The sequence below is a fragment of the Gracilinanus agilis genome, chromosome 3 (assembly GCF_016433145.1).
Source record: "Gracilinanus agilis isolate LMUSP501 chromosome 3, AgileGrace, whole genome shotgun sequence".
In the NCBI taxonomy this organism is placed as follows: Eukaryota; Metazoa; Chordata; class Mammalia; order Didelphimorphia; family Didelphidae; genus Gracilinanus; species Gracilinanus agilis.
The window spans coordinates 75780627-75808437 of record NC_058132.1 but is presented as its reverse complement, the minus strand read 5'-3'; the positions used below and the strand labels follow the sequence as shown (position 1 = coordinate 75808437).

Genomic DNA, 27811 nt, shown 5'->3' with positions numbered 1-27811 from the left:
CTTCACCTTGCTGCCCTGTGGCTCCTCCAGGCAGAAGCATCGAGTGTAGACCTTGCCCTCAGCCTGTGGGCTGATCTCGATGAGCTCATTGTTCTGGGTGTCCCGTCGGGCCTTGGAGGCCTCTTGAGGGCACTGCTTGGCAAATGAAGAGGGAAGAACTAGGCCTTAGGACTCAGGATGCCTCTCCCCCCACCCGACTAGGCTAGGTTCCTTGCCCTGGGGGTGGTGAGATGATCCCAAGCCTCTGAGGGGGCTGCACTCCCAAGGTTCCCACACTCACCCCAGCTGGTGATACCTCGCAGCACCCTTCCTCCATCACCAGGGCAGGGTCACAGTAGATGTGAGCTTGCTGCAAATCAAACTGGGAGGGAAGGAGACAAAGGTAAGAGGAACACAGGAAATACGGTGGGGGTCGCAGCAAGGGGAACCCCCAGTCTTGGAAGGCCACACTGCTGGGTGGTGCCAGCTACAACCCTGGCGCTGGAGAGAGCTTCTCTCTGCCCCCAGCTCCAGCAGGCACTTACCAAGACAGGCTTGCCCCGCTCAGCATCCATGCCCAGGAGGACATGGCCCTCGGGAAGCACGGCATGCCGGGGACCCACAGGTTGGGAGGAGACGGACGTGCAGTCCACATGGACTGAGACCACACGCCCAGCCACGCTGAGCACCAACTTGTGCCAGCGCAGGTCGAAGAGCCGGGCCACAGGGAAGATGCAGGACACAAAGTCACCGTCCAAGCCACGGGCCCGGAACTCTAGGTTCTTGTCATGACCGTTCACGTCCAAGGAGATCTGAGGAGGCAAGATGGTAGAATCATAGGACTGAGAGAGAAGAGACTTTACTTCCTAATCTTTGTCTGTTTTTAACTCTTTTTATCTTTGTATGGATTCTAAGCCATAAGAGAGGTAAGGGCTAGGCAACTGGAGTTTAGTGACTTGCCCAAGATCACACAGCTAGGAAGTACCTGAGGTCAGATTTGAACCCAGGACCTCTCATCTCCAGGCATGACTTTCTATCCACTGAGCCACCTAGCTGCCCCTCAACTTCCTAATCTTACAGAAGGAAACCAAGATCCTGAGAAGAAATGGGAATTCGCCAAGTCTCAGAGTTAAGAGGGACCGCCAAGATCTGAGTAGGAATAGCCTCTCCAACACTCCCAATGAATGCCTGAAACCTCTAGAAATGGGGAGCTCATTACCTGTCCACGCAGCCCATTCTACATTAGGATAGCTCGCATCAGAAGTTTTTCTAGACTCTGAATCTACGTCCGTTTCTCTGTGATTTCTGCCCATTGTTCCTCGCTCCATCCTCTGGGGCCAGCCAGAACACGTTCAGTCCATTTTTCACATGACAGCCCTTCAAATGGCTGAAGGCTGTTATCATGTTCCCAGCCCCCCTCCCCTCCCAGGCTCTCCTTCCTGTGGTCTTCACATTCCTAATCCTGTAAACTAATCGCTCACAGGGAAGGCTTGGTTTCCAGTCTTCCCCCCATCTCTGAGAATGGCTGGACTTGGATATCAATACGAGTCAAATACTTGGACCTGGGTGATGAGGAACCCCGATGGCAGTCATTCTACTCTCTCCCTCTTTGGGCAAAGGAAGGAGAACTATGTAATCTAGCCAGTGACCATAAGAAAGATTAATAATTGATCACAAAAATTCCCATTTCTTGGGGAAGGAAGGAGACAAGCATTTATTTAACTCCTACTCCATACCAGGCACTGTGCTAAGGGCTCTCTACAAATGTCATTTCATTTCATCCTCACAACACAATGGGGAGGAAATTGCTGTCACCATCCCCAGTTTACAGTTGAGGAAATTGAGGCAAAACGAGGTTAAGTGACTTGACCAAGGTCCATTAAGTGTTGAGGCTCAAAGCTAGACCTGTTGAACCCTTTTGTGTGTGTGGGGGGGGAACAGGGGGTGAGAGAGGTAGAAGTGAGAGTGGGTGTGGGGCCTGGACTTGGGATTTCATAAATTACCAACACAGTTTAGCATCTACTCTACAAATCATAGTTTTAGAGAACTGCCTCGGCTTCACTCCCAGAATCACTCAGGCAGGATATATGTGGGAGGCAGGATTTAAATTCAGATCTCCTCGACTCCAGAGGCCAGTCTCAGGCTCTACCTATGCCATATTGCCTCCTATCTCTTGGCTTCTGGGGGGCAGAAGTTATACGAGAAAGAGGGCTGGATCGGAAGTCAAATTCAAATTTAAATCCCGCTCCCAAGTGACCTTTGGTCAAGTCCTTTCCCCTCCTAGACCTGGGTTCTGCCATAAAACGAGGGCTCTCGTGGATCTAGATTCTGAGATATTATTAGTCCTGATTCAATCACCCTTTTCACTACCTGCCACCAGACAGCAATTACAGAGGACCGGATGTGGAGGTCACTCCTGGTTGGCCGAAAACGAGCCTGGTCCAGTAGACTGAACCAATAGGCTTGGACCAGCAGGCCCTGGCAGCCAATCTAAGGCTGTTTCGAGTGGAAGATGCCATTGTCTTTGGGGACATAAGAGAAGGAAAGGCTCTAGGAGAGTTAGGGAATTAAATGCTCTCACCAGCCTGGGACTGGGGAATTTTCTATTATTCACACAGCTGATGGCCTTCCCTGGTGCGCCGTTTCTGAATGTGGATGTTCTCTTTGCCCTTGTAAATAAACCCCTTAAAGGCAGGCAGAAGGCCGGGAATGGGTGGAGAGAGCAGCTGCCTCATCTGTCAGAGGGATGCTGCACTAAGAGTCAATAGGCCCCGGGAGGAGTCCTAGTTCCTCTCTATATGACCTTGGGCAAGTCCTTTCCTTTCCTGTGTCTTCACCACCTTATCAGTAAACGAGAGGATTAGCCCAGATGGTCCCTAAATTTCCCTTCTAGTTCTAATAATTGCAATCATTTTGGGAGGGTGTGTAGGGGAAGCAGAGACCCAGCAGAGGCAGCCATGGCCAGTGGCTTCTAGAAGGGGGTGGAGATAATTGTTGATCAGGGTCCTGCTGGTGTCTGAGAGCTAGGGGCCAAGCAGACTCAGAGGATGGCAAGGCCAGAAGACTCAGGGCTTGGGTTGGGGCCAAAAGTATAAAAAGGAATGAAAGGGGAAAGCTCTTCCCCTTGGATCTTCCAGAGAAGAAACAGGCATCACTAGGTACCCAGGACTGGCCAAGCCTAAGGTTCCTTCACAAGCTACATCCCCTTCCTTCCAGGCTATGCTCCAGTAGGGGGACAGAGAGAAGCTGTCGTGACCCATGATGGGCAGTACCTAGAGAGCTGGTGGCCCTGTTGGTCAGGGATATCCTGAAGGCCCCCCCCCCCTTAGGACCCTCATGGGTCAGGACACAATGATGAGAGAGGACAACATCTGGAGAACTCTCAGGAGGAGGGAAAGCAGGCAGGTAAATAGTGAGGTTTGGGGGGGGGCAGAGGAGACAGGAGGTGGACAGGGCAAGGGAAGGCAAGGTCTTGGGGTGTGTATGGACTGATGGTGAACCTTTTAGACCCTGAGCGCCCAAATTGCAACCCCTCCTGCCCCATGTCAGCCCTCGACTTACTCCAGATAGGGGAGAGAGGAAGCACTCCCATTGGGCTGCTGGGCAGAGGGGTGGGTGATGTGAGGAATGTCCTCAGGCATGCATGGAGAAGGGGAGGGGAGCAGCCCCTCCTCCAGGACTTGTGCCATAAGTTCACCAACACCACTATGGACACAGGCTGAAAATTATGCCCAAAAGTAGAGCAGAGAGGGCAAGGAGGAAGGAGGAGATGGAAAATCTATTTAATGTATTTTTAATATTAACCTTCCATCTTAGAATCAGTACTGTGTAATGGTTCCAAGGCAGAAGAGCGGTAAGAACTGGGCAATGGGGGTTAAGTGACTTGTCCAGTGTCACACAATTAGGAAGTATCGGAGGCCAGATTTGAACCCAGGACTCCTTGTCTCTAGGCCTGGATATCAATCCAGTGAGCCACTTAGCTGGCCCCGCATCTATGTAATCGTATAGATTTAAGTTGGGAGGGGCCTCAGAGAACATCTAGGAAAGGAGGCCTTCACTTCATTTTTAATATTTTGATAACTATTTCCATATAATTGTTTCTTTTGTAATCTTACATGTTTTATTTGTAGACATTTAAATTATTTTTTAAAATACTTTTCTGAAAATGCATCCCGAGGCTTCTAGATTGCCAAAGGGTCCCCTCAGAAACCCCGATACTAGTGGTCTGCCCCCTCATTTTATAGATCAGGAAGCCGGGATCTCCAGAGGAGAAGTGACTCAGATCAGGTTGCCCGGAGAGTCAGCAGCAAAGGTGGGATTCAAAATGAGGTCCTCAGACCCCAGATCCCACAATCTTCCCAGGGCTGCATGGGGACGAGACTGAGAGGCGAAGGCTTTCCATGATGGATGAAGACCATCGAAGGGGAAGAAGGAACCAAGGAAGCGAGGGGGGCAAGAAGTCAAGGTGAGGGCCAGGGCAGGATGCAGGGAGGGTCAGGGAGAAGGATTAGGGCAGAGAGAAAGACAATGGAGATGAGAGGACCAAGTGGAAGGAATGAGGAGGTGGGGGGAGAAGCGGGGGAGGCCAGGGGAAGCAGGAAGAGGAGGTTCTGAGCCTCACCTGTGGGTACCCATCCTTGTCAGTCACTTGCAATAAATACCAGGTGTCCTTGCTTGTCTGCTTCTTCAGCAGAAGGGTCAGCACTATTGCAAACTGGTCAGGAAGACCCCCAGGGAACACCTGGCTGGAGGGAGGAGTGAGAAAGAGAGCTGAGCTCTACCGTAGTGCGAAGCTCGGCCTGCTGGTCTCAGCTTCTTCCCAGAATCCATGGAACACCCCCTGTGTCTTCTCTTACCCCATTGCCTGCCAGATACATGCTCTTACCCCCCAGCCTCAGGATAGCCAACTCATCAAAGTGCCAGGAGAATGCCCATACTAGTCAACCTAGGGCCTCTTCCCCTGTCTGGGGCTGACCGAGTGCCAATTCCTCCAGTGCCAGCCAAGTGCCAGCTCACTCCTGTTGCTAGTATAGCACCCCCATTTTACTCTGATCTCTCTTGCTTTCCCAGGCCTGGACCCATCTTCTGGGGGCACAGTTAGAGAGGCCAGGAGAGCCCAGCCTGCAATAGCCATCTTGGGCAGTGTGTGGCTCTGACTCTGTGAAAATTCATCCTGTTCCTGGGCACTGAAGTCCAAGCCAATCATTGTGGGGCTGGGACAGTGGCAAAGGCCACCCAGAGGCGGGGGAAATGGATGTAAAGACCTACAGAGGTACCCTCCGTTCTTCGGAATCCCTCCCGAGACGCCCAGGGCCACTCACGCTGTGGGGAGAGCAAGCTGGGCGTTCCCCAGCCTCAGAATGAAGGGCCCTTTGGGATTCCGGATCCTCTTTATGGCGGAGGTCTTCATGAGAGCAAACCTCTTAATGAGATTGAAACCTGGGGAAGGGAAGATGGACCGAGGTGGCTCAGTGAAGGGGTGGCCCAGTAGACGCCTTGGATGCCCAGGGACAGGGAGACTGGGGGATTCTGGGGGAGCCACGGCACTCACCTGTCATGTTGGTGGATGATTCTTCACTGGCCTCTAGCCTCAGGCCCTCTTGTTGCAGGGTTGGGCATTGTTCACCTAGAAGAAAGCGGGCATGAGCTCCGGGCATGCTCTGAGTAGCTTGGGCACCTGGGAGGCTTATTGTGCCCAGAAGGCACATAGGAATCCAGCCTTGGCACTGCCCTGATAGCCGCAGGAGAACCAGACAGGACCTTCCTCAATCAGGCACAGAGGTGAGCAAAGGCAGACCAGAAGAGATCGGAGAAACTAAGCAGTTAGATTGTAACTGGACCCATTTGACAGATGAGGATGCCAAGGCCCGATGAGGGGAAGTTGTGGAGCCCACTTTTTGCTCTTCCCCTGGACATTGGCAAGCGTGGTAGAAGGCTGGAGATGTGGGACAAGGAGAGGCTTAGAGCAGTTTCCTCATAATCAGTGAGCCTATGAAGGGATAGGGTTGGAGAACTGCCGTGTGTGATAGCCCTTCAGAGCAGATTCAGAGGGATGGCTACAAGGAACGGCATTCGCCTCTTTGGGTGAGAGAACCCTGTCTGGGCCAGTCTGACCAATCTGGGTTCCAGACTGGTTGGAGGGCATCCTGGATGAGGAATGGGCTCAATCGGAAGAGGAGACTCCTGGGTTTTGGGCCCAGGAGCTCTGGCACTCCCTACATCCATATGCCGCCGGAGGGGCCATCTCCATCAGCGGCAGGCAGCCTGTGTGACTCATCGCCTGGCACAGTGCCCGGATTCCTTAGAGATGTTGAAATCTGCTGCCCCAGCCCCCGAGGAGACTCACGGAGAGGGGAATGGGTGAAACACACACATACACGTGTGCACATGTAGCCACACGAATCTCGGAGCACACACGCACCCAGGCACCAGGACGGTGAAGCTCGGTACCAGCATGCAGTCACATGGAGCCAGCCCACTCCCCGGCCTTCTTGTTGCTGGCCCCAAGGGGCTCCTTGGGCCTGGAGGCAGGGAGACACAAGGGCTCTGGGGCCCCCAGAAAACTAGGGGATCCCCTAGCCGAGCAGCTTCTCTCCCGGCCCTTGGGCGGGCACCCAAAAGGAATGATGCCAAAGCTATTTCCCCTGGCACGGACCCTGGGAATGGCCCAGCCTTCTGTCTAGTCCTAGGTCTGGGCTCCTTTGTAGCCCCCCTCCTTTCCCCGAGTTCTGCCATGCTGAGGAGGCAACAGGACCTCCCCAGGAGGCTTTGCTTAGATCAGCCCCCCCCTTGATATCCCACAGAGAGCAAAGGAAGGGGGAGAAGGAGGTCCCCATTGGATTGAGATTCTCTCTGTAGTGAGGCTTCTCCTGCACCCCCGATGGACAACTGGCACTGGTCTGCAGCTGCAGAGAGGCTGGGCTGGGCTGAGCTGGCAGAAGGCCATTCCCTCCCTGACACACTCACAGGCAGCCCCAGACACACTCTGGGGGCCAGGAGGGTCCGCTTTCTCCCCTACTCACTTCCATGCAGCAGGAGATCCAGACCCAATCCCACCCAGACCCATTTCCAAAGACTCTCTCTCTCTCTCTCTCTCTCTCTCTCTCTCTCTCTCTCTCTCACACACACACACACACACACACACACACACATGCATGCACACACGCATGCACACACACATACATGTACAAATATATATAGGGGACAGCTGGATGACTCAGTAGATTGAGAGCCAGGTCTGGAGATGGGAGGTCCTGGGTTCAAATCTGACCTCAGACCTTCCTAGCTGTGTGACCCTGGGCAAGTCACTTAACCCTCACTGCCTAGCCCTTCCTGCTCTTCTGCCTTGGAACCCATATACAGTATTGACTCTAAGGCAGAAGGGAAGGGTTAAAAAAATTTTTTAAGTGTATGTGTATACATATATTTAAATATATTTATTATATATCACTTAAAATTTAGTTATATTAAAATGTAGTTATCCTATATTATTATATTTAGATATATTCATTCAATAGTGTATATTAAAATATATTTATCATATATTATCGTATTTAGCTATATTTATTATATATTATTATATTTAGATATATTTGTTATATATATTGTATATTTAAATCTATGTATCATATTATATATTAAAATATGTTTATTATATATTCTTTGTATGTAATATATTACCTATAATATATGATATATAATGTACATGTACACCTGTAAGTACAGACACACAGGGATGCCTCTTTCATGCACAGCCATGCACACACAAAAGGGACCCAGAGATGTTCAGGTCCCTGTCGGAGCTGCCTCAGGTTGTGCCTGATGGTTTGCAGAGCATTTTCCACACATCTCATGCAGTGGGAGCAGGGAGCCAGCCCCGCTTCTGTTGGAGGATTGGGGATGGACACACCTGAGTCCTTGCCGCTCTCTGCTCCGTGGCTGCCACAGGTGACCCAGAGGCTAATCAGCCACAGCCCCGGAGCCCAAGCTGCCCGCATGCTGGTCTCCAGACGTCCCCTGAGAAGGAAACAAGTCTAGAATGAGAGAGAGAAGAGGAAGTTGCTGGGGTCTGAGTGGCCCCGAGAGTCCTTCCCAGAGAGATGCCTCTATTTCTGTGTCACTACTTTATGTTCTTCCAGGTCCAGAGCCAGGAGGGGAGCTCCTGGGTCTGCTTCAGTGGATCTGAATGCGGGCATCCCTCGGTGACCACCCAAGAGGAGAGAGCCCATCGGGCCAGGCTCAGCCTCGATAGAAGCACCAGCTGTTGGCAAGGTGAGGCCAGGGAGAAGCAGGCCCAGACCCAGGGCCGCCAGGGGGCGCTCTATGGGCCACCTGTCAATGTCCCGAAATAGACAAGGTCCTTGTCATTTGATTAAAGGGAAATTGATGAGAGGAAATCATCAGCCTAAGTTTAGCCTCCAAACAGGACTGACCCAAAGCACTCTCCTGGACTCCCTCCCTCGGCTCCCCGGCTCCAGCAAAGGTCATCAAGTCTCACCCCCTGGGTCTCGGCCAGCCCAGGAGGAGAGTAACTACCCGGCCCCTTCCGAGCAGAGGTCCTGCTGTGGGAGGGCCCTTCTCAAAGTCTGATCTCACCCCCTATGGCTGGAGTCACTTCTCAGAATCCTAGAACGATCACGTTGCTGCAGGACGCCCTGGAGAGCTTTTGCTCCAAACATCTTTCCCCCCTCCAATTTTACAGGTAGAGAAACTGAGGCTCAGAGAAGGAGAGTCTCGCATTTTAGCGTCCCGATTTGAACCCAGGTCTCCTGACTCCAAGGACCCATGTGCTTTCCATGATAGCCCTGGGGGAGGCAGAGGGCGATGGGACATCCTCTCCTCCAAGGCTCTAGAAATCATTTTTCTCCCTCCTCTTCCTCCCCTCCTGAGCTTTCTCTTCCTAAGGCCCTCTGAGCTGCTATCTCCGTCCCCATGCCCGGCTCAGGTTGTCTCTGGTTCTCACCTCCTCCAGGGCCCCTCTCTGCCCCTTGGGGGGCTTGCGAGGCCTCTGGCCTGTGCCTGGCCGATGGAAAGATGCCGTGACCTCGGGGGGACCCTCTCCACCTACCTGTCTGCAGCCTTTCTTCTCATCCTTCACCTCCCAGTTCCTGCCTCTTTCCTGTCCCACAGCCTTCCCCAGAGTCCTAGAATCCTTCCTTACCCCGAAGCCTGGCTTTGAGGCAGAGGAGGGATAGATGGTGAGGGGGCCCGGGAGGGGGGACGAGGAGATCCCCCCAGATCCTGAAGGACGGTGGGAGAAGGGCCACGGGGCGCTAGCAGAGAGGAGGACCCTCCCCCTTTAACCACGGAATCTCTGGCTTGTTCCTGCCTGGACTCCCAGCCCCAGAGCAAGCATAGGAAGAAAGTTGAGAAAGAGCTAAGAGTCCGGCTGCCGGGGCCCAGCAAGGGCTGGGGCTGGGGGCTGGGGGTCCCCCACTTACCTGCCTGAGTTCTGACAGATGCCTGGGCACCCGCTTCCAGGCCGGGTGTGGGGAGAAGGCTGGGAGGGAAGCCAAGAGCCTGGGCCTTGGGGACCAGGAGGTAGTGGGCAAGGGGTCCCCCCCCCCCCGCGATCTGTCCTGGGGGCTGGGGTTCCTGCCCCGCTCTTGCTGCTCTCGCTGTGTCCCCTTCTAGAGCGAGTCTGGGACTGGCGGGCCTGCCGGGCCCACGGCTGAGAGGGGGAAGACTAGGCGGGTGGAGGCTGGCCCCTGGCCAGGCCCTCAGCTAATGGGAGCCAGCTGTGGCGGGGCCGCCTGCCGAGGAGGGGGGCTCCGAGGCCGGCTAAGCCAAGCTGGAAGGGGCCGGGCTCTCCTCCTGCCTTCCCTCCTGCCCCCCAGCCTGCCCCCCAGCTTCCCCCTCCTCTGCCAGGTGAATCCCCATCCACAGTTCCAGGCGTGTCTCACTTTGCATGGAGACAGCGTCACAGGAAGGCCCCCCCCCAGCTCCCTGCAAGGGCGGCGGGAGTGCTGACTTTTTAAGAACTTGGGAAGGAAACTTGGAAAGTCATCCCCAGGCCCCCTCTTTTCTTTCCCCGCCTCCTTCCCGCTGGCTCCCAGGATTGCCCCCTTCCTCTGGCCAGGGCTCGAGAAGACGGTCTCCAGGGGAGACCCCCCCATTCCCCGCCCCTATTTCTAGCTCTATGCCCCCCCCCAACCATGACGTGGCCATTGGCCGCCTCGGTCTGCGTTTTTCCAACCTCAGCAACTAACCACAAACTCTTTCCCCGAAGGCTCCCAAGCCCGTTCCCAATCCTCTATCTGTCTGCTACGCCCCCGATCAAAACCAGGGACAAGAGAGGTCCCAGCCCCCTCCATTTGGAGCCAAGAGGGGCCTTCAACACCCCGGGGGGGCCAAGTGCCTCATCCTATAGGTTTAAAAAAATGATGAGCCCCAGAGAGGGAAGGGGCCTTGCCCAAAGGCACCCAAAGGCGCCGATCGATCCACAGACAGACAAAAATGGAGCAGCCTCTAGTCTCAGGGACGAAATACAGCCCACCTAGATACAGAAATGCACAAGAATACAAATCTAGTTGAAGAAACCCAAAGAAACACAAGGGAGCCATGGGGGAAGCATGGGGGAAGTTGGGGTGAAGGGAAAAGTAGAAGGCCTAAGGCTCGTCCATGATAAGAACGAAATCTTAAAGGAAATGGGGAATCCTCTTGGAAGGAAGTGCATTCTAGGCATGGGGCATGGCCGGGACAAAAGCACGGAGATGGGAGATGGAGGCTGTGTGTGAGAAATAGAGTGCCCAGCTTGGTTGGGCTGAAGAGTTCCGGAAGGAAAGCTGGAAATGTTGTCTGGAGTCGGGCTGCGAAGGCTGCTAGCGCCAGACAAAGGAGGTGACATTTGATCGGAGAGGCAATAGGAAGCCGCTAGAATTTTTTAAGTTGATGACACAGTCGTATCTGTACAGATCATCAGGAGACCACGGAGTAGGCTAGGTTAGAGGTAATGAGGGCCTGGACGGGGGTGTCGGTGGTAATAATAGCAGATTGTCTCTGTATTTTGCTTCTGCATTACTTTGGAGTTTACGAGGCTATCTCCACAAGAGCCCCCTGAGGTAGGTAGTGTCTGTTATTATTCCCATTTTGCAGGTAAGGAAATTGAGGCTCAAAAAGGAAAGAAATCTGCCTATCGATACGAAATGACTAAGTTAGGACCCAAACCCAAATCCGGATCCAGGAGCCCTTCTCCCCCGAGAGGGCTCGTTCTATGAACTCCGGGGTCCAAATCTTCCCAGAGGAACCATTGAGGAGTTCTCAAACCACTCATCTATCCGAGATAGTGTGCAAGAAGAAGGGGATTCCAATGGGAGTACCGGCTCCCCTTGACTCCATGATGAGGTCATCCTGCCCATCTCCCACCCCCAGAGGGGAAGGCAGTCTCAGTGGCACCAGGGAGGGGGAAGTAACCTGGAACCCTAAGGCTGATTTGTGTGGTTGAGGCTCTGGTGGAGTCCAGATGGGAAGAAGAAAGGACCAGCCCTGGGTGAAGAGGAGCCTGAAACAGTGGCTTAGGGGGAGCTGAGTCAGTGGAAACCCAACCACGGTGCTCCTCAGGGCAGCCCTCAGGAACCAGTTCCCAGCCACAGTCATAGGGAAAGCGCTGAGTTCAGCAGAGGAATAAAGGAGGGGTGATAGGCTGCAGGGAGGAGCAGGGAGTTCTGGGACCCAGATGTCTAGTTCCCCAATTCCACACCTTCAGGTGTTTGGAGATGGATTGAGTAAATGAGATAGAGACTCTCGTGGTCAGAAAACGGGGGAATGGGCCTGTTCAATTTTGACATTCCCCTTGGCACAAAAATGTGGCAAAGCTATGGGTAGAACCAGAGATGGATCCTGGAACTCTAGTTTGGAAGTCCTAAATTCATAAGTTATCAGAGCTTCGAAGATCCGTAGAGGCCTTCTGGTTCACCTCTTTCATTTTTTATAGAGGAGAACCAAAGCCCAGAGTGGGGCATTAACTTGCAGGTCACACAGCCAAGTTAGAAGAGGAGCTGGGAATTGGAATTAGGTCTCCTGATTCCCAATTTGGTGTCCTTCAAAAGACCTGGATTCAAGATTTTCATTCTTTCTAGTCATTTTGTCTTTCTAGGCCTCAGTTTCCTGATGACCTTCAAATTGTCCAGGGCTCCCTAAGGTCAATATCTCTTTTGACTCATTGTCCCCATTAAGACCTGTGAAGAGTTAAGTTTCCACAAATGGGGATTATGTGTTCTTAGTTTATAAACAAGCACGCGAGACAACAAATGCATATCAGGCCCAGGACAGCTTGCGTTCCACTCCGTAGAAGTAGAGACCATAAATGAATCCTAGCAGCTCATAAACCAATGTAGAAAATGCAGAAAAGAAGTTAGAATAGCCCACACATGAGCAAGAAAGGTTTTCTCTCTTTCCACCAAAGTCCTCAAATCCTTCTGACCCAGCAGTACTCCACGGTTGGGACACCCCACTAGAGAAGCAACCCCCTTTCCTATATTACTTACACAGTCTGATTAGATCTGATTATATATTGATCGACCACTTCCTCATGTTGTGGCGATGGTCCCTCGCTGTCCTTTACCTCCCTGTCCCTCACTCCCACCCCTTATTATATTCCAAAAAGAAGCCATGAAGTAAAAAGAGACCAAAAGAGTCTGGGAAGGTCTGCCATTTTATACATCAAAACTAAAGGTGACTCCTTCCAATAGTCTTTCCTTCCAAGTCATAGAATCATAAAGCTAGAACTAGGAGGGACCTCAGAGACCATCCAGTCCAAACTCCTCATTCTACACCTGAGAAAACTGAGGCCAGAAAAGTTAAGTGACTAAGCCAAGGACACATAGGTAGACTCCTCAAAAGTCAGAAGTGGAATTTGAACCCTGACTCTAGAACCAAGGCATCCAAATCACCTTGATGACCACCCAGGCACCAAAACCTATCCCTAGGGGGTTCTCAGAGGCATCTCTAATCCAATTAATCTTCTTGGGACAGTCCCAGTCATTGAGACTTAATTTGGCATTAATTTTAAGGGCTAGCAATGGGGGTTAAGTGCCTTGCCCAGGGTCCTCCTCCAGCTAGGAAGTATCTGAAGTCACCTTTGAACCCAGGACCTCTCTTCTCTAGGCCTGAATCTGAATCCACTGAGCCACCTACCTACTCCCTAATTTTTTAAAAAATGTTTTGTTTTTTTTTAACTCTTCACTTCTGTCTTAGACTCAATACTTGTATTGGCTCCAAGGTAGAAGAGCACGAAGGGCTAGGCAGTGGGAGTTAAGTGACTTGCCCAGGGTCACACAGCTAGGAAGTGTCTGAGGTCAGATTTGAACCCAGGATTTCCCATCTCTAAGCCTGACTTTCAATCCACTGAGCCACCTACCTACTCCCTAATTTTTTAAAATGTTTTTCTTTTTTTTTTTTAACCCTTCCCTTCTGTCTTAGACTCTATGCTGTGTATTAGTTCCAAGGTAGAAGAGCAGTAAGGGCTAGGCAATGGGGGTTAAGTGACTTGCCCAGGGTCACACATCTAGGAAGTAGCTGAGATCACATTCAAACTCAGGACCTCTCATTTCCAGACCTGCCTCTCTGTCCACTGAGCCTTCAAGCTACCCCCTGGTTATTAACTTTTGTCTTCTTAGGTGCTGGTGGGTATGTCTACACCTTCTATAGAGAGAGGTATAAATCAGCAAAGACTATGAAGACTTATCAAATTGACAACTGCTAATCTGCCAATGGGGGATAGTCATGCTTGCCCTGCCTCCCTCCTCTGGCTTTGGCGATGATGGATGAGTGTCAACACGAGCTCGCTGGATTTAGAGACAAAGCACCCAATTTGGATCCCCTGGTTTAGCACTTAATTCCTGTGTGATTTGGAGCCCATCGCATCATCTCTTGGGGCTTTAGCTTCCCCGTCTACAAACTGGGGGATTGGGCTACATGATTCCTAATTGTTCTTTCCGCTCTGGTATTCCCTAGGCAGGGGTGCCAAGCGCAAAAAGAAATGGGGGCCACTAAGCCATACAACAAAAATCCCACGGGCTGCATTTTGACTTTGTTTTTAAAGTAATATTATTTATGTTTTGTTGTATTTTTATTTATTTTGTTAATGATTTCCCAGCTTCATTTTAATTTGGTTTGGGCATGATGCTTAATAAACGCTTATTAATTTGATTTGAGGGCTGCTAGGTGGTACAATGAATAGAACACCACTTCCTAGCTGTGTGATCCTGGGCAAGTCATTTCATCCTGTTTGCCTCAGTTTTCTCATCTGTCAAATGAGCCAAAGAAGGAACTGGCAAACTACTCCAATATCTTTGCCAAGAAAACCCCAAATGGGGTCATGAAGAGTCAGACCAGAGCCCCAGTGCCTACCAGAACACTTGGCACATAGAATGGATTAAATATTTGCTAGTGGCTCAGGGGATAGATTCAGGACCAAGGCCTCTGGCTGGACTTTTTTCCTTCAAAGAATTACAGTCTTAGAAAGTTAAATCTCAGAGCCAGAGGGGCAGTTGGGTGGCTCAGTGGATTGAGTGGGTGGATTGAGAGCCAGACCCAGAGATGTGAGGTTCTGGGGTCAAATCTGGATTCAGATACTTCCCAGCTGTGTGACCCTGGGCAAGTCACTTAAACCCCATTGCCTAGCCCTTCTGCCTTGGAACTGATGTACAGTATTGATTTGTTTTAATTTAAATTTTTAAATATTTTCCATGTTTACATGATTCATTTTCTTTCCCTCCCCTCTTCCCTCACAGTATTGATTTTAAGATGGAAGAGCTTAAAAAACTAAAAATAAAGAATACCAAAAAATGCAATAAAGAAAAAATAAAGGATAAAAAGAAAGAAAGAAAAATAAAGAATTTAATCGGGGAGAGAGAGAAAGAGAGAGAGAGAGAGAGAGAGAGAGAGAGAGAGAGAGAGAGAGAAATTTTCTTAATATCAGGAATTATTTGCCGACAAATGAGAGCTACCCAGAAGTAGTCCTGGCCGCCTTGGGAGGCAGGAAATTCCCCGTCACCAGAGGTCTTTGAGCCGAGCCTGTGTGGGCACTAGCTGGGGATGTAGTAGAGAAATTCTCCGTTAAGTCTGAGTTGGATTCGATGTCCTTGAGTGACGCCCTTGAGACCTTCTACGCTCCGGAGCCCCGAGTCCGGACGGGGCTTGGTTTAAGAGCTTGTTCATCTTCTTTCCCTTCCGGAGAGATGGTTCAAGAGTCGGACTTGCCGGGTCTGGATTCGGGACATTTCTGGGAGGGTCGTCTCCTCCGTCAGAGTCCCCGGGGCTGGGCAGAGTAGAACGATGGGTCAAGAGAACGGGGACGCCTCGCCCTGGACCCCGTGGCCCCAGAGGAGTGTGGCTGCTTTTATTCACTTACACGTGATCCTCCTTTGCTCTCGCCGACTTTTACACCTAGATTTATAGATGCCCAAATGCCCCGCTCTCTTCTGCACACCCACACACATAGACCCCCACCTCCTGCCCCGATCCTGTCTCAGTTCCACCCCGTTGCCTCTTGCCTCCGGTACCCCTGGGGAATCCCTGGGAGGATCAGTCAGGATGGGGGCCAGCTGCAGGCTTAACTTTCCCTGGCACTGGGCTCCGTGCCCTTACCCCAGATGGCATCTCCACGAGGTGATCAGAGCTGCTAATCACCACCAGCTGCCCCAAGAATGCCCACAGCTGGGGCTGCCAAGGTCCCCTGGGGCTGGGGAAAGACTGATGCCAAAGCGTCAGGATTCCTAGGCCAGCGTGTCCTCCGAGATTCCCTCCTCTTCCCCCCCTCCTCCTCCTCGTCTTGTGTCTCGAGGACTCAGGCCTGGGCTCGAGGAGGGGACAGGAGGCTGAGGGGCTTCGAGGGAGCCAAGACGAGGACGGAACGCGTGGGTCATTAGCAGCCAGGCTGAGAGCTGCTGTGAGTGGAACGCTGGGGTCCTGGAGGACACACACACACACACACACACACACATTTTTGTTACTGTTTGGTCATTTCAGTCATTTCTGGCTCTTCACGACTCCATTTGGGGTTCTCTTGGCAAAGACATTGAAGCGGTTTGCCACTTTTTTTTCCAACTTATTTTGCAGATGAGGAAACTGAGGCAAACAGGTAAAGTGACTTGGCATGGGTCACCCAGTGTCTGAGGCCACATTTGAATTCATGAAGAAGAGCTCTCTATCCACTCTGCCACCCCAAATATAGAGGGACCATTCTACATAATCTTGTATATTTTTTTAATTTGAAAAAGTAATTATTTTAGAATATTTTTCCACAGTTACAAGATTCATGTTCTTTCTCTCCCCTCCTCTCACCCCCATCCCAAAGCCAATGAGCAATTCCACTGGGTTTTTCATGTCATTAATCAAGACCTATTTCATATATATATTTTTAACACACTTACACTCTGATGCTTGGGCGCTGGGACATGGAGCTACAGATTTACAGTAACAATGACAAAAACAATTGGGAATCTTATTGTATTTTAAGGTTTTATGGAGCATTTTCCTCCCAACGAAGCGTGTGTGGCCCGTAAGCAAGGATGACTAGCCTCATTTTACGACAGAGGTCTAAAGAGGTCAAATCTCCTGCCTGGGATGCCGGAGGTGGGTCCTGGCAGACGATGGAGGCTGCCCGAGGAGTCAGACTTCTCCTCCTCCTCGGCAGGTCCACGGGCACGAGGATCGGACATCATAGCGGTTGGGTGGGAGTTTATTTGGGATCCGGGGGAGGTTCCAGGGCAAGAAGATGAATAGAACTGGATGGAGGGTCTGGATGGAAGACGTTGGAGCTAGACAAGACCTGGTCCAATTCCCTTATTGTACAGAGAAGATGGTGAATAAGGAGCAGAGTAGTGGGTGACTCAGTAGAGAAAGAGCAGGAGATCCTGGGTTCAAATCTGGATTCAGACACTTCCTAGCTGTGAGACCCTGAGCAAGTCATTAACCCCCATTGCTTACCAGTCTTCTGCCTCAGAACTGATACTTAGCATTGATTCTAAGACAGAAAGTAAAGATTTCTTAAAAAATAAAAAAAAAATAAAAAAAATCAAGGCTTGTGAAACGAAATCACATCGAATGAGGCAGCTAAACGGCACAGTGGACAGAGCCATGGGTCTAGTCAGGTAAGACCCAAATTTAAATCCAGCCTCAAAACCAGTGGGATTCGAACCCTCATCTCTTGACTCTGAGTCCAGCACTCTTTTCTGAACCTTAGAATCTGGGCACCTGACATACCAGCTGTGTGTCCTTGAGCGTCAAACGGGGATGATAATAATAGCACCCACCTCCCAGGACTAGCGTGAGGATCAATGAGATAAAAATGTGTTAAACACTTGGCACAGTGCCTGGCATACAGTAGGAACTCCTATCAATGCTAGCTATGATTATAACCCAAATTGAATCTGTATCTCCTAACCTGGAAAATCTCTTTGGTCATTTCACTTTCCGAGGATCATTCAGGGGAACTGGAGTCTAATGGGTCCTCCTGTGGGTCATCTGGCCAGTCACTTGACCCTTCTGGGACTTTGTTTTCCTTCCTGTCCAGATGATGAGCAAGTGATTCCTGGGTTCCTGACGTGTTAATGTCACCCCATCCCTTCCTGCCTCTTATTTAGACTGGTTGGTTGGTTGATGCTTGAGTGGCCTTGGAGACACTTATCTCTCTCCTTCCTCCAACCCTATGAAATGAACCAAGAAAAAAGCCTTCCAGTCCCTGTGCCTGGGCGGGCTGATCCCTGGGACCTAGAGAGATCTGCATCTGGGACCTGCTCCAAAGATGATCCCTAGAGCTTTAATGGTCTGGGAGAACCCAGAGGAGCCACAGAGAGCCTCATGCAGCCTCTGACTGGACTTTTTTTTTCCTTTAAAGAATTACAGTCTTGGAAAGTTAAATCTCAGAGCCAAGGGGGCAGCTGGGTGGCTCAGTGGATTGAGAGCCAGATCTAGAAATGAGAGGTCCTGGGTTCCAATCTGGCCTCAGACAGCTCCTAGCTATGTGACCCTGGGCAAGTCACTTAAATCCCATTGCCTAGCCTGTACCACTCTTCTGCCTTGGAACCAATACACAATATAGATTCTAAGATGGAAGGTAAGAGTTTAAAAAAAAAATAAAATCTCAGAGCCATCTTTGTTTAAAATATTGGAACCTTAGAAGCTTGGGATGTTAGAATTTTGACAACTCACATTCACATAGTTCTTTAAAGTTTATAAAGTTCCTGGCAAAAATCTTGCAAGGAAGGTAGTGTGGCCATTAGAGATGAAGAAAGAAAGGCTCTTAGAGGCCATGGGATTGGCTGACCCATGGTCACTCAGCAAGTGAAGTGTCTGCAGTGGGATTCTAACTTTCATCTTGGAATCCAAGTCCGGCACTCTTTGCTGGAACCTGAGAACATTTCAGAACTTGGAAGCTTAGACCATGCAGAACTTTAGAGCCTTGAAACCTTTAGGATCTTGGAAACTTAGAATCATAGATTCTCCAAGTCGGAAAGGACTCTGGAGGCTATCTGGTCCAGCTTCCAGCTCTGTCCTTGAATCTCTTGAAACCGCATCCTTGCCAGGGATTCCCTGGCCTCTGCCTTAACCCTCCACGTGGCTAGGGGCCACCACCCGACCCTGCAAAGCTTTAAATTAGAATTTGTACCCTTCATCCACTCCCCTCCCATCTCTTCCACAGATTGAACCTACAATCTTCTCCCTTTCCCCCTTTTATTCTTCAGTCTCTCTCTGTCTTTTGACTCTCGCCTTCTGTCTTAGAATCAATACAAAGTTGTTTTTTTTTTTTCCAAGGCAGAAGATCAGTTAGGTAAGGCAATTGGGGTCAAGTGAACTTTCCCACTCAGACAGCTAAGAAATGTCTGAAGTCAAATTTGAACCCAGGACTTCCTGTCTCTCTATCCACTGAGCCAGCTAGCTTTCCCTCCACCTACTGACTCTTTCTCCACTGCCTACAAACACACCCAGGTCACTGGCTTCCTTAAAAACTCGTACCGGACCCTGGCCTCAGGCTATCGTCATATGTCTGTCCTCTCTTTCCTCACCAGAATCCTAGAAGAAACAATTGGCACTTGTTTCTAATTCCTCTCCTCTCAACCTCTAGCAATCTGGCTTCTCTCCAGCTTCATCACTCAACCAAAACTGTTCTCTTCAGTCATCAGTGATCTCTTAATTTGCTCAATCTGACAATTTCCAGTCCACCTCCTTTTGGACTTCTCTGAAGACTTTGACCTTGTTGGCCGCCATCTTCCCCTGGATTTTCTCTCCCTGTGGATTTCTCTGTTCTTCTTCCACTTGTCTGCCATCCCTCGATCTCCTTTACTGGGTGATTATCCCTATCATGGCTCCCTAACTGTGGGTGTACCCCAAGGCTCTGTCCTGGGTTCTCTTTTCTTCTCTCTTGACATCCTCTCCTTTGGTAATCTCATCTGGTCAATGACTGTATATACGCTGATGATTTCCAGATCCATAATCCAGCCCTAGTCTGTCTCCTGAGCTCTGATCCATCTCTGTGCCTCTGTGCATGGTGGCCCCCCATGCCTGGAATCCCCTTTTTCCTTCCTCCACCTCTTATAATCCTTGCTAGTGGCCCTTCCCAGCTACCTCAAATTGACTCCATTTTGTCTCCTTTAAGACTTAGCTCTTTTACCTAAAACCTGTCCTGATTCTCCCAAGTGTAGTCCTTTCCTCCCCAAGATGATTTCATAGATATTATTTTTCATAGGTGTAATATATATAATTAAATGTAATATTTCATAGATATAATGTAATATTTCATAGATATAATATAGATAGAGGTCTGTAATAGTTAGCATTTATATAGAATGTCAAGGTTTGCAAAGCACTTTACAATTATTATTTGGTTCTTCCAACAATCCTGGAAGGTAGGTGCCATCAGGATCCCCATTTTATAGATGAGAAAACGGAATATGAGAGAGAAAGAGAGAGATCTGGTGACTCGCCCAGGATCACACAGCTAGTATCTGTGGTAGGATTTGAATTCAGCCTTCCTGACTCTAAGTTTAGCTCTCTATGCCCTCGGCCACCTACCTGTTTATATATAGATATAAATGGGTGTGATAAGGGAATTTACCTTTTTCTTATTTTTCTACCTTTTCTTCCACTACTTTTGATTTAAGAAAATTACTGATTCTAAGGACCAGTCTCTTAATTTTAGTTCTTTACATGGGCACACGTTCCTTACCCCCGACTCCCATAGAATGTAAGCTTTTTGAGGACGGGCACTGTTTTCCTTTTGTTTTTCTATTTCCCGTGCCTAGCATGGGATCTGGCACATAGTGGGTTAACATTAATAATAATAATAATAATAATAATAATAATTTGTAGTTCATTTGTGTCTGACTCTTTGTGACCCTTTGTAGGGTTTTCCTGGTAGAGATATGGGCGTGATTTGCCATTTGCTTCTCCAGTGGATTAAGGTAAATGGAGGTTAAGGGACTTGTCCAGGGTCACACAGCTAACAAATGTCTGAAGCCAGATTTGAAATCTATTCTTCTTGACTCTCCAGACCTGGTGCTCTCCACTGAGCCATCTAGCTGCCTCTGGTAATAATGATAGCTAATATATGTATATATTACATATTACATATAATATGTTTATACATTATATATTCTGGTAATAATGATAGCTAATATATCTACATATTACATAGAATATAATATATTTATATAGTATATATTCTGGTAATAATGATAGCTAATATATTACATAGACTATAATATGTTATATATTATATATTCTGGTAATAATGATAGTTAATATATATTACATAGACTATAGAATATAATATATTTATATAGTATATATTCTGGTAATAATGATAGCTAATATATTACATAGACTATAATATGTTATATATTATATATTCTGGTAATAATGATAGTTAATATATATTACATAGACTATAGAATATAATATATTTATATAGTATATATTCTGGTAATAATGATAGCTAATATATTACATAGAATATAATATGTTATATATTCTATATTCTGGTAATAATGATAGCTAATATATATTACATAGAATATAGAATATAATATATTTATATAAAACCTACTATGCATCAAGCACTGAGCTAAGAGGTTTTACAAATGAAAAAACGGAGGTTAAGTGATTTATTTGCCCAGGGTCCCATAGCTGGTAAGTGCCCAAGGCTGGATTTGAACTCGGTTCTTCCCGATGCCAGGTCCGGCGCTGCAGCCACCGTACCACCAAGCTGCCTAGGATGAAGTAGGTGCTCAGGAAATGCTTTCTGATGGATGTGAGGAACAAGAGGGGTTAGATTGGTTCTGCTTGGCCTTAAGGGGCAGAACTGAGAGGGCAGTGACAGGGAAGCTCGGTGTAAAGGAAAACTTCCTGATAAAGACAGTCGGGTCCTCGCTTGGGGACAGAAAGGATCTCCGAGGCCGTCTGGGCCGTCTTCGCTTCCCACAGGCCCAGGCCCCTCACGGGCTGCATCCGAGGGCCTCGCTCCGAGAATGTGCGTGTGTGGAAGGCCAGCCTCCCACTGTCTGAAGGAGGAGAGCCAGCTTGGCTGGGCCAGGCCAGGGTGGAGTCGGGGCTACTTATTGGGCACAGACACGGGAGGCCAGGCCAGCGTCTAACAAGGGGCTGATTGTGCCTGAGCCCAGCCTTAGCCGCTGAGGAGGAGGGGGCAGGGGGTGGGAGATTGGGGCAGGTGCTGGTGTTTTTGTCCACAGGCCTCCCTGCTCCTGTCAGACACTCAAAAACAACCAAATAAATCTGGGGATGGAAACTCCTCATTCTCCCCGGCGGGCGGCTACCCCCGTCTGTGTCTGGCCACCCTCCCCTGCCCCCAGCACCGGCGGCTCCAGGCCAGGGGAGGGACCCTCTCACTTTGCCAGGCTAGCGTCACCAGGGAGGCCCAAGGCCCTCATCTCTCAGCTGGGGAAGGGTCTGCCTCAGAGCAGGGGGACGGTTCATTTCCCCATTCCCCTCCCCACCCCCCAAGCTCTGGCCCCCTTCCTGTAGACTTCTCCCTAATTCATAAACCAGCTCAGGCCTATTTTTAGCCTCTGCTTTTGGCCTTGGAAGGGACCAGAGGGAGAAGGCCTGATCCTGCCTAGCCTAGAGAAAGGACAAGGACTTCCAGACCCTGGAGGGGCTCCCTTAGCGGGCCCCCACCTCCACCCAGGTTCTTCCCCCTACTAAGCACACTCAGGCGTCTTTCCTCGATGTTTCTCCAGCTCTGCCCACCCCAGGAGAACATCTGCCCCAGGCAGGGAGGCTGATGGGGAAGGAAATTGGGATGACCATTAGAGTCAGGGTGGGGGGAAGCTCTGATATCACTAAATTAAGAGGGGGAATGGACCTTGGAGCTCATGAAGTCTAATCCCTTCATTCCAGAAAAGGTGGAAAGTGCCTCATCTATGGCAAGTGTCTGGCAGGACTCTTGACCCCATATCCAGTGCTTGGGGGGCTGGGAGGTCTATGCTCTGGGGACTAGGATTCTGGGGGTTCAGGGATGGACAGATGAGGGAAGGAGCTTAAGGATGAGAAGATGGGGCTGGGGGCTATTGGGCTGGAAAGATGGAAAGGGTATGGATAAGGGGATGGGAGACCCGACGCCTCCCAGGCACAGGGTTCTGGACAGACATCCCTACTGTTCCAAGGGTCAGAGGTCCATAGCCAGGGCAGGGAGGTGCCTGTCCCGAGCCATTCCCTGGGGAGAAGAGTCCTCTGTGAAGCAGGGCCAGCAGACTGCTAACTCACAATAACAACTCTAGAATGGAGCATCCCACTGGGCCAGGGCCAGGGCTGCCCATCTGGCCCCCATGCAGCTGGGAATAGGGACAGGCAGATGGGTGGGAGGTGAGCCTTTGGGAGCCAGAGAGATGGGGGGGATCTGAGTGGAAGAATCTATCTTGGGGTCGAGGAAGGGTTCGGAGTGCCTTAGTCTTGCTACAGTGCCCAGGGCACTAACGCTACAGGGTGTGAACACCTCCGTGGTAGCAGTGCTACCCAGTCATGGACCTGGCTCGCCTCCCACTGCCTCTGCCCCCCGCATGACAACTTGGGCCCAAGGGGAAGGGTGGGGAGGGCGTACCACGTGTCTTCTGCCCCAGCCCCCCCCTACAGGACCCATCCCATGACCAAAACAGGAGGAGGGAGGAGGCTGATGACCATCATGATGAAGAAATCACCAGGCTCCAGGACAGGGCTCAGGCAGTCCCTGGGGCCCCGCTTAATAATGCCGGCCAGAGCCTCCGTTCTCCGTACTCTGTAAGAGTAGAGGGATGGTTTACGAAGCTTTTCATCATAATAGGCCAGTGAAGAAGGGAGCCAAGGATCATTCCTCATTTTACAGAAAAGGAAACTGAGGCTGAGAAAGGAAGGGAATTGCCCAAGATCGTACAGCTAATGTTCAAACCAGATCTCCTTCCTCCCAATACCATTTTTTCCCCCAATCCACTCTTCCACCTCCCATATTCTAGGATCCAGCCAGCTTGGCCTTCTCTCTGTCTCTCACAGACAGCTCTCCATTTGTCCTTGTAATAGCTGTCCCCCTGCCTAGAATGCTCTCCCTCCTTAACATTCTCTTACAAAATCTCCCTTCCTTCAAAACACGGTTGAAGGGCCATCTTCTACGTGAAGTTTTTCCTGATCCTGACCATCCTTCTGGTCCCTCAGACGCCCAACTTAGGAGTCATCCTGGGTTCCTCACTCTCCCATCTGTACCCCCCAATGCCAATCCTCCTGGGAGCCCCTCAGAGAAATGAGTCTCCATCAGGGTCCACTGAGTCAGTGTAAACGGCAGAGCCGTACACTGATCTCTATTGTCTGAAAATCAGGCCACACAGAGGGGTCTGATTGGGTATCCATCCATCCTATGGTATGATACTGAGACCAAGTGTGTCTTGGGAGGAGTGGAGGCTGCATAGATGGAGAAGGGCACGTTCTTGGCCACATCTCCTATCTACCCAATGGAACAATCTGGATCGGTCCATCCATCCATGACTCAGGCTCTTGCTTCAGTGATCTCATGACTTCCCTACTGCAGGAATGTCTAGAGACCTTTCCAAGGACCCTTCCTTAAGAAGAGGAGGGGCGCAATGGGTGTGCTCCGAGAGGGAAGGACCAAATGACTTGAATGACTGACTCAGTAGATCAAAGAGTGACTGATTACAACAGTGAGTCTGGGAGGGAGTGAATGGATGAGTGTGTGTGTGTCTGTGTGAGCATGTGTGTGTGCGTGTGTGTGTGTGTCTGTGTGAGCATGTGTGTGTGTGTGTGCAAGGATGAGCTAGGAGCATGAGTGATGGTGTTTGGTTGTGTGAGAGTGTGTGAATGACTGACATTGTGGCTTTATGTGTGAGTGAAGAAGTGTAAGAAGTGTATTCATGGTTGATGGTGAGTATGTGAAGATGTGTGTCTGTATGGGATTGAGTCTGTGTGAAGGTGTGTAAGTGAGTTCACGTATATGTGTATAAAAGTGAGTATATAAATGTCTAAGGGTGATCGAGGAAGTAGACGAGTGACCTAGTATGTGAGGAAGGGAGTGTTAATGACAAAGCTGATAAGGTGTGTGTGAGCGTGCATCAGTGTGACTGTGACTGTGAGTGTGCTAGTGAGCATGTAGGAATGAGAATGGGTGGATGGATGGATGGATGGATGGATGGATGGATGGATGGATGGATGGATGGATGGATGGATGGACAAATGAATGGATGGGTGAGTGGGTGGATGGATAAATGAGTGGGTGGATGGACGGACAGACAGACAGACAGACAGACAGCTAGATATATGGATGATAGATGTGGCAATTAAGAAGTGAAGTGAAGACGTGGGGGCAGGAAGACTTGGTTTCAAATCCTTCCTCAGACACTCAATTTTGTAACCTTGGGCAAGTCACTCAATCTCTATGAGTTTCCAGTTCCCCATCTGTAAAATGAAGGGGCTGGATCCAAAGGCTCTTGATGTCCGTTCTAGCCAAAAGTTAGGATCCTGTTAATGAATGAAATAAATGAGTGATACCCTGGGTACTCTCTGCAGAGGCAATTGGTCCTTTCCATTCCCCTCATCCCAGCCTGGGGCTCAACTTAAGAAAAGACACACACACACACACACACACACACACACACACACACACACACACACGTTGGAGTCAGAACTACCTGAGCAGATCATATACTAATATTTTGCTCATTCATTTGCTATCTCCAATTTCAGCCCTTTAGGTTAGGTGTTTCTGGGTCTCAGGATAAGCTTAGATGATATGGCCCAGGGACATGGGCTTCCTGGAGTAGGTAGACTAAAAGTAGCATTGCCCGTATGCCCTGTCCCTCAGTGAGGAAAGGACACCTTGGCATGGTGAGTGCAAGCTGGCATAGAAAGGGCACAAAGGAAAGTACACTGGCCCAAAGAGGGTAGGCTGGCAAGAAGGGGTATACAGAGAGGTTGACCTGGCACAGAGAGGACAAACAAAAAAGGACTCACTGGCACAGAAAGGGCATCTTGGCACAGAGAGATTCATTTAATATGAAGAAGGCCCAGAGACATGGCATGGTGGCAAGGGAGAATATGCTGGCATGGAAGGGGCACAGGGAGGGCACACTGACATGCTGGCATGCAGAAACAAGATGTCCTTGCTCTCCATTATTCTGAGAGAAGGTTCCAGGAGATCTTGCCCACACCCAAATTCCCTCTCAGGGTGGCAGTGACCCCACACCCAACCTCAAGCCATCCCAAGTCCTGTCAGATAAGATTCCAAAGGTCTTGAGTTGGCACATGTTCTCATACACTCACCCCTTCACTCGCAGGTTTGGGACTGGTTGAATGGTGGAGCCACAGACAGAGTTAATTGAGAAGAGTAGATTTGGGGTGGGAGGGAAGAACTATAAAGACCTCTTACCCCCACCCGTACCTCCAGAAGGCTCCCAGGGCCAGAGCCTGTAGGTTTCCAAGCATCCTGCCTCCCAGGTCCCCTTTTCAAACTCCTGTCCCCTTTTCTACAGGAACTGGGAAGCTGTAAGGGTGGGGTGGGTGCCCCAGGAGGGTGGGCTGGGGGCTCCCAAGATTGTATCTCCATCTAGTGGAAAGTCTGGGAATTGCCTGTATGGGAGGGGATGAGGAGAAGAAAAGAGTCCCCCCAGTCTCTTCATTCTGCCTGCTTACTGTGGAGTCTGGACAGAGAAGATATCTGGGTTCTAGGGCTGGACTGGGACCAGTTCAGGCTTGCCTTCCCCTCCTTGGCCCTGAGCCCTCCAAATGGGGTGGGTGAAGGGAGTTCTTCTCCTCCAACCCAGCAGCATTCTTCCAGAGGGGGGGCACTCAGCAATCTCAGAATCGTAGAACTTGAAGGGTTCTTGTTGGGTTCAGTGATTTTCAATCTTGTCTGATTCTTCATGACCCCAGTTGGGGTTTTCTTGGCAAAGATACTGCCAAGGTTTTGCCATTTCCTTCTCCAGCTCATTAACAGATGAGAAAATTGAGGCAGACCAGGCTAAGTGACTTGCTCAGGGCCATACAGCTAGGAAGTGTCTGAGGCCAGATTTGAACTCCCAGAGTTGAGTCTTCTTGACTCCAGGCCCTACACTCTATTCACTGTGCACCTAACTGCTCCATGAAGGGCCTTTAGAGGCCATCTAATCCAACCTCCTATTTTACTAGAAGAGAAACAGAGGCCCAGAGGGAAGGAGGTGAGGATCACAGAGAGCTGTTTCTCCCAGAAGACTGTTTCTTCTCTGCATCTCACACATTGGAAATGCCTCTGCCCTTCCCTCCCATTGGAGGGTTGAGCGGTCTTCCCAGAACCTCCATTTCAAAAGGTCCTCTATACAATATGACTATGCTTTGCATGACTTTCTAGGGATAATTGAAATTCTGTTGCTTGCCTTCTCGATGGATGGGGCAGGAGCTAGAGGCAAGGAGGGAATTTGGAACTTGAAAAAGTAATGTTAAATATATTAAAATTGGGGAAAATAAAGAAAGAGGGCTCACAGGCCAGCCATCTCTTCATTCTCCACCACTCTCCCCACTCCTAGCCCCTTTCCAACTTCCTTTTCTGCACTGTCTTCATTGGAATCTAAGCTACTTGAGGGCAGGGATGGTCTTCCTTTTCACTCACAGTTTCATTCTACCTTCTTAGTGTAGTACCTGGCATACAGTAAGCACTTAATAAATGCTGGTTGATTTGACTAGAGCCACCTCTCTTCTATGGGAATGTGTGCACATATAGGCCACCATATGTGTCTGAATATAACCAGGCTTCCAAAGTCATCCCTTATGGCATACCTCATCCTCATCTATATGAGCAGCTGCCACTAGTTGGACCTGGTTTGTGGGTGAATAATTCTCTTGTCTCCTGCCCTCATCACCAATCAAGAGATGATGCTATGTTGCATTCAATGCTCCTGCAATGTATGGCTTTTCTTTTTTCCAGCCCCCACCAGGGTGTAGGAGGAAGAGGGAACTTCTCTCCAGGGCATGCTGGAAAATGTTTAACTATTAGCTTGCTAAAAAAATAAATTGTAGGCTAGGCACCCTTTTAAATTTAAATCTGCATTATTAACACTTTCTTCACCACTTCTCTTTAACCTTTACTTTCTGTCTTAATAATGGCTCTTAGATAGAAGAATAAGGGCAAGGGCTAGGCAAATGAGGTTAAGTGGCTTGCCCAGGGTCACACAGCTGGAAGGTGTCCGAGGCCAGGTTTGAACCCAGGTCCTCCAATTCTAGGCCTTGTCATGTGCCACCTCTCTGTTCTTCCTCATCACGTTCTTAAGTAAAGACAATTAGCAAACCAATAAATCAAGCTCTGATTTGCAAGGTTGTGCTGATTCCCAAGATAGAAATGCTCACATTGAAATCTTAATAATCAGCT

The 27811-nt window shown here is 49.7% G+C and overlaps 1 protein-coding gene across 1 annotated transcript in view; it reads right to left on the bottom strand.

Annotated features, from left to right (window-relative positions):
* The window catches only part of COL16A1 (collagen type XVI alpha 1 chain), an 80596-nt gene extending 72620 nt beyond the window's left edge, over positions 1-7976 (bottom strand). Inside the window, exons 1-7 of the mRNA XM_044668774.1 lie at positions 7901-7976; positions 5531-5605; positions 5301-5418; positions 4601-4724; positions 525-791; positions 281-361; positions 7-132 (exon numbers count right to left, since the gene is read on the bottom strand). Coding sequence (XP_044524709.1) covers positions 7-132; positions 281-361; positions 525-791; positions 4601-4724; positions 5301-5418; positions 5531-5605; positions 7901-7976 — 867 coding nt within the window. The remainder of the gene's footprint in view (positions 1-6; positions 133-280; positions 362-524; positions 792-4600; positions 4725-5300; positions 5419-5530; positions 5606-7900) is intronic.
* Between the last annotated feature and the right edge of the window lie 19835 nt (positions 7977-27811).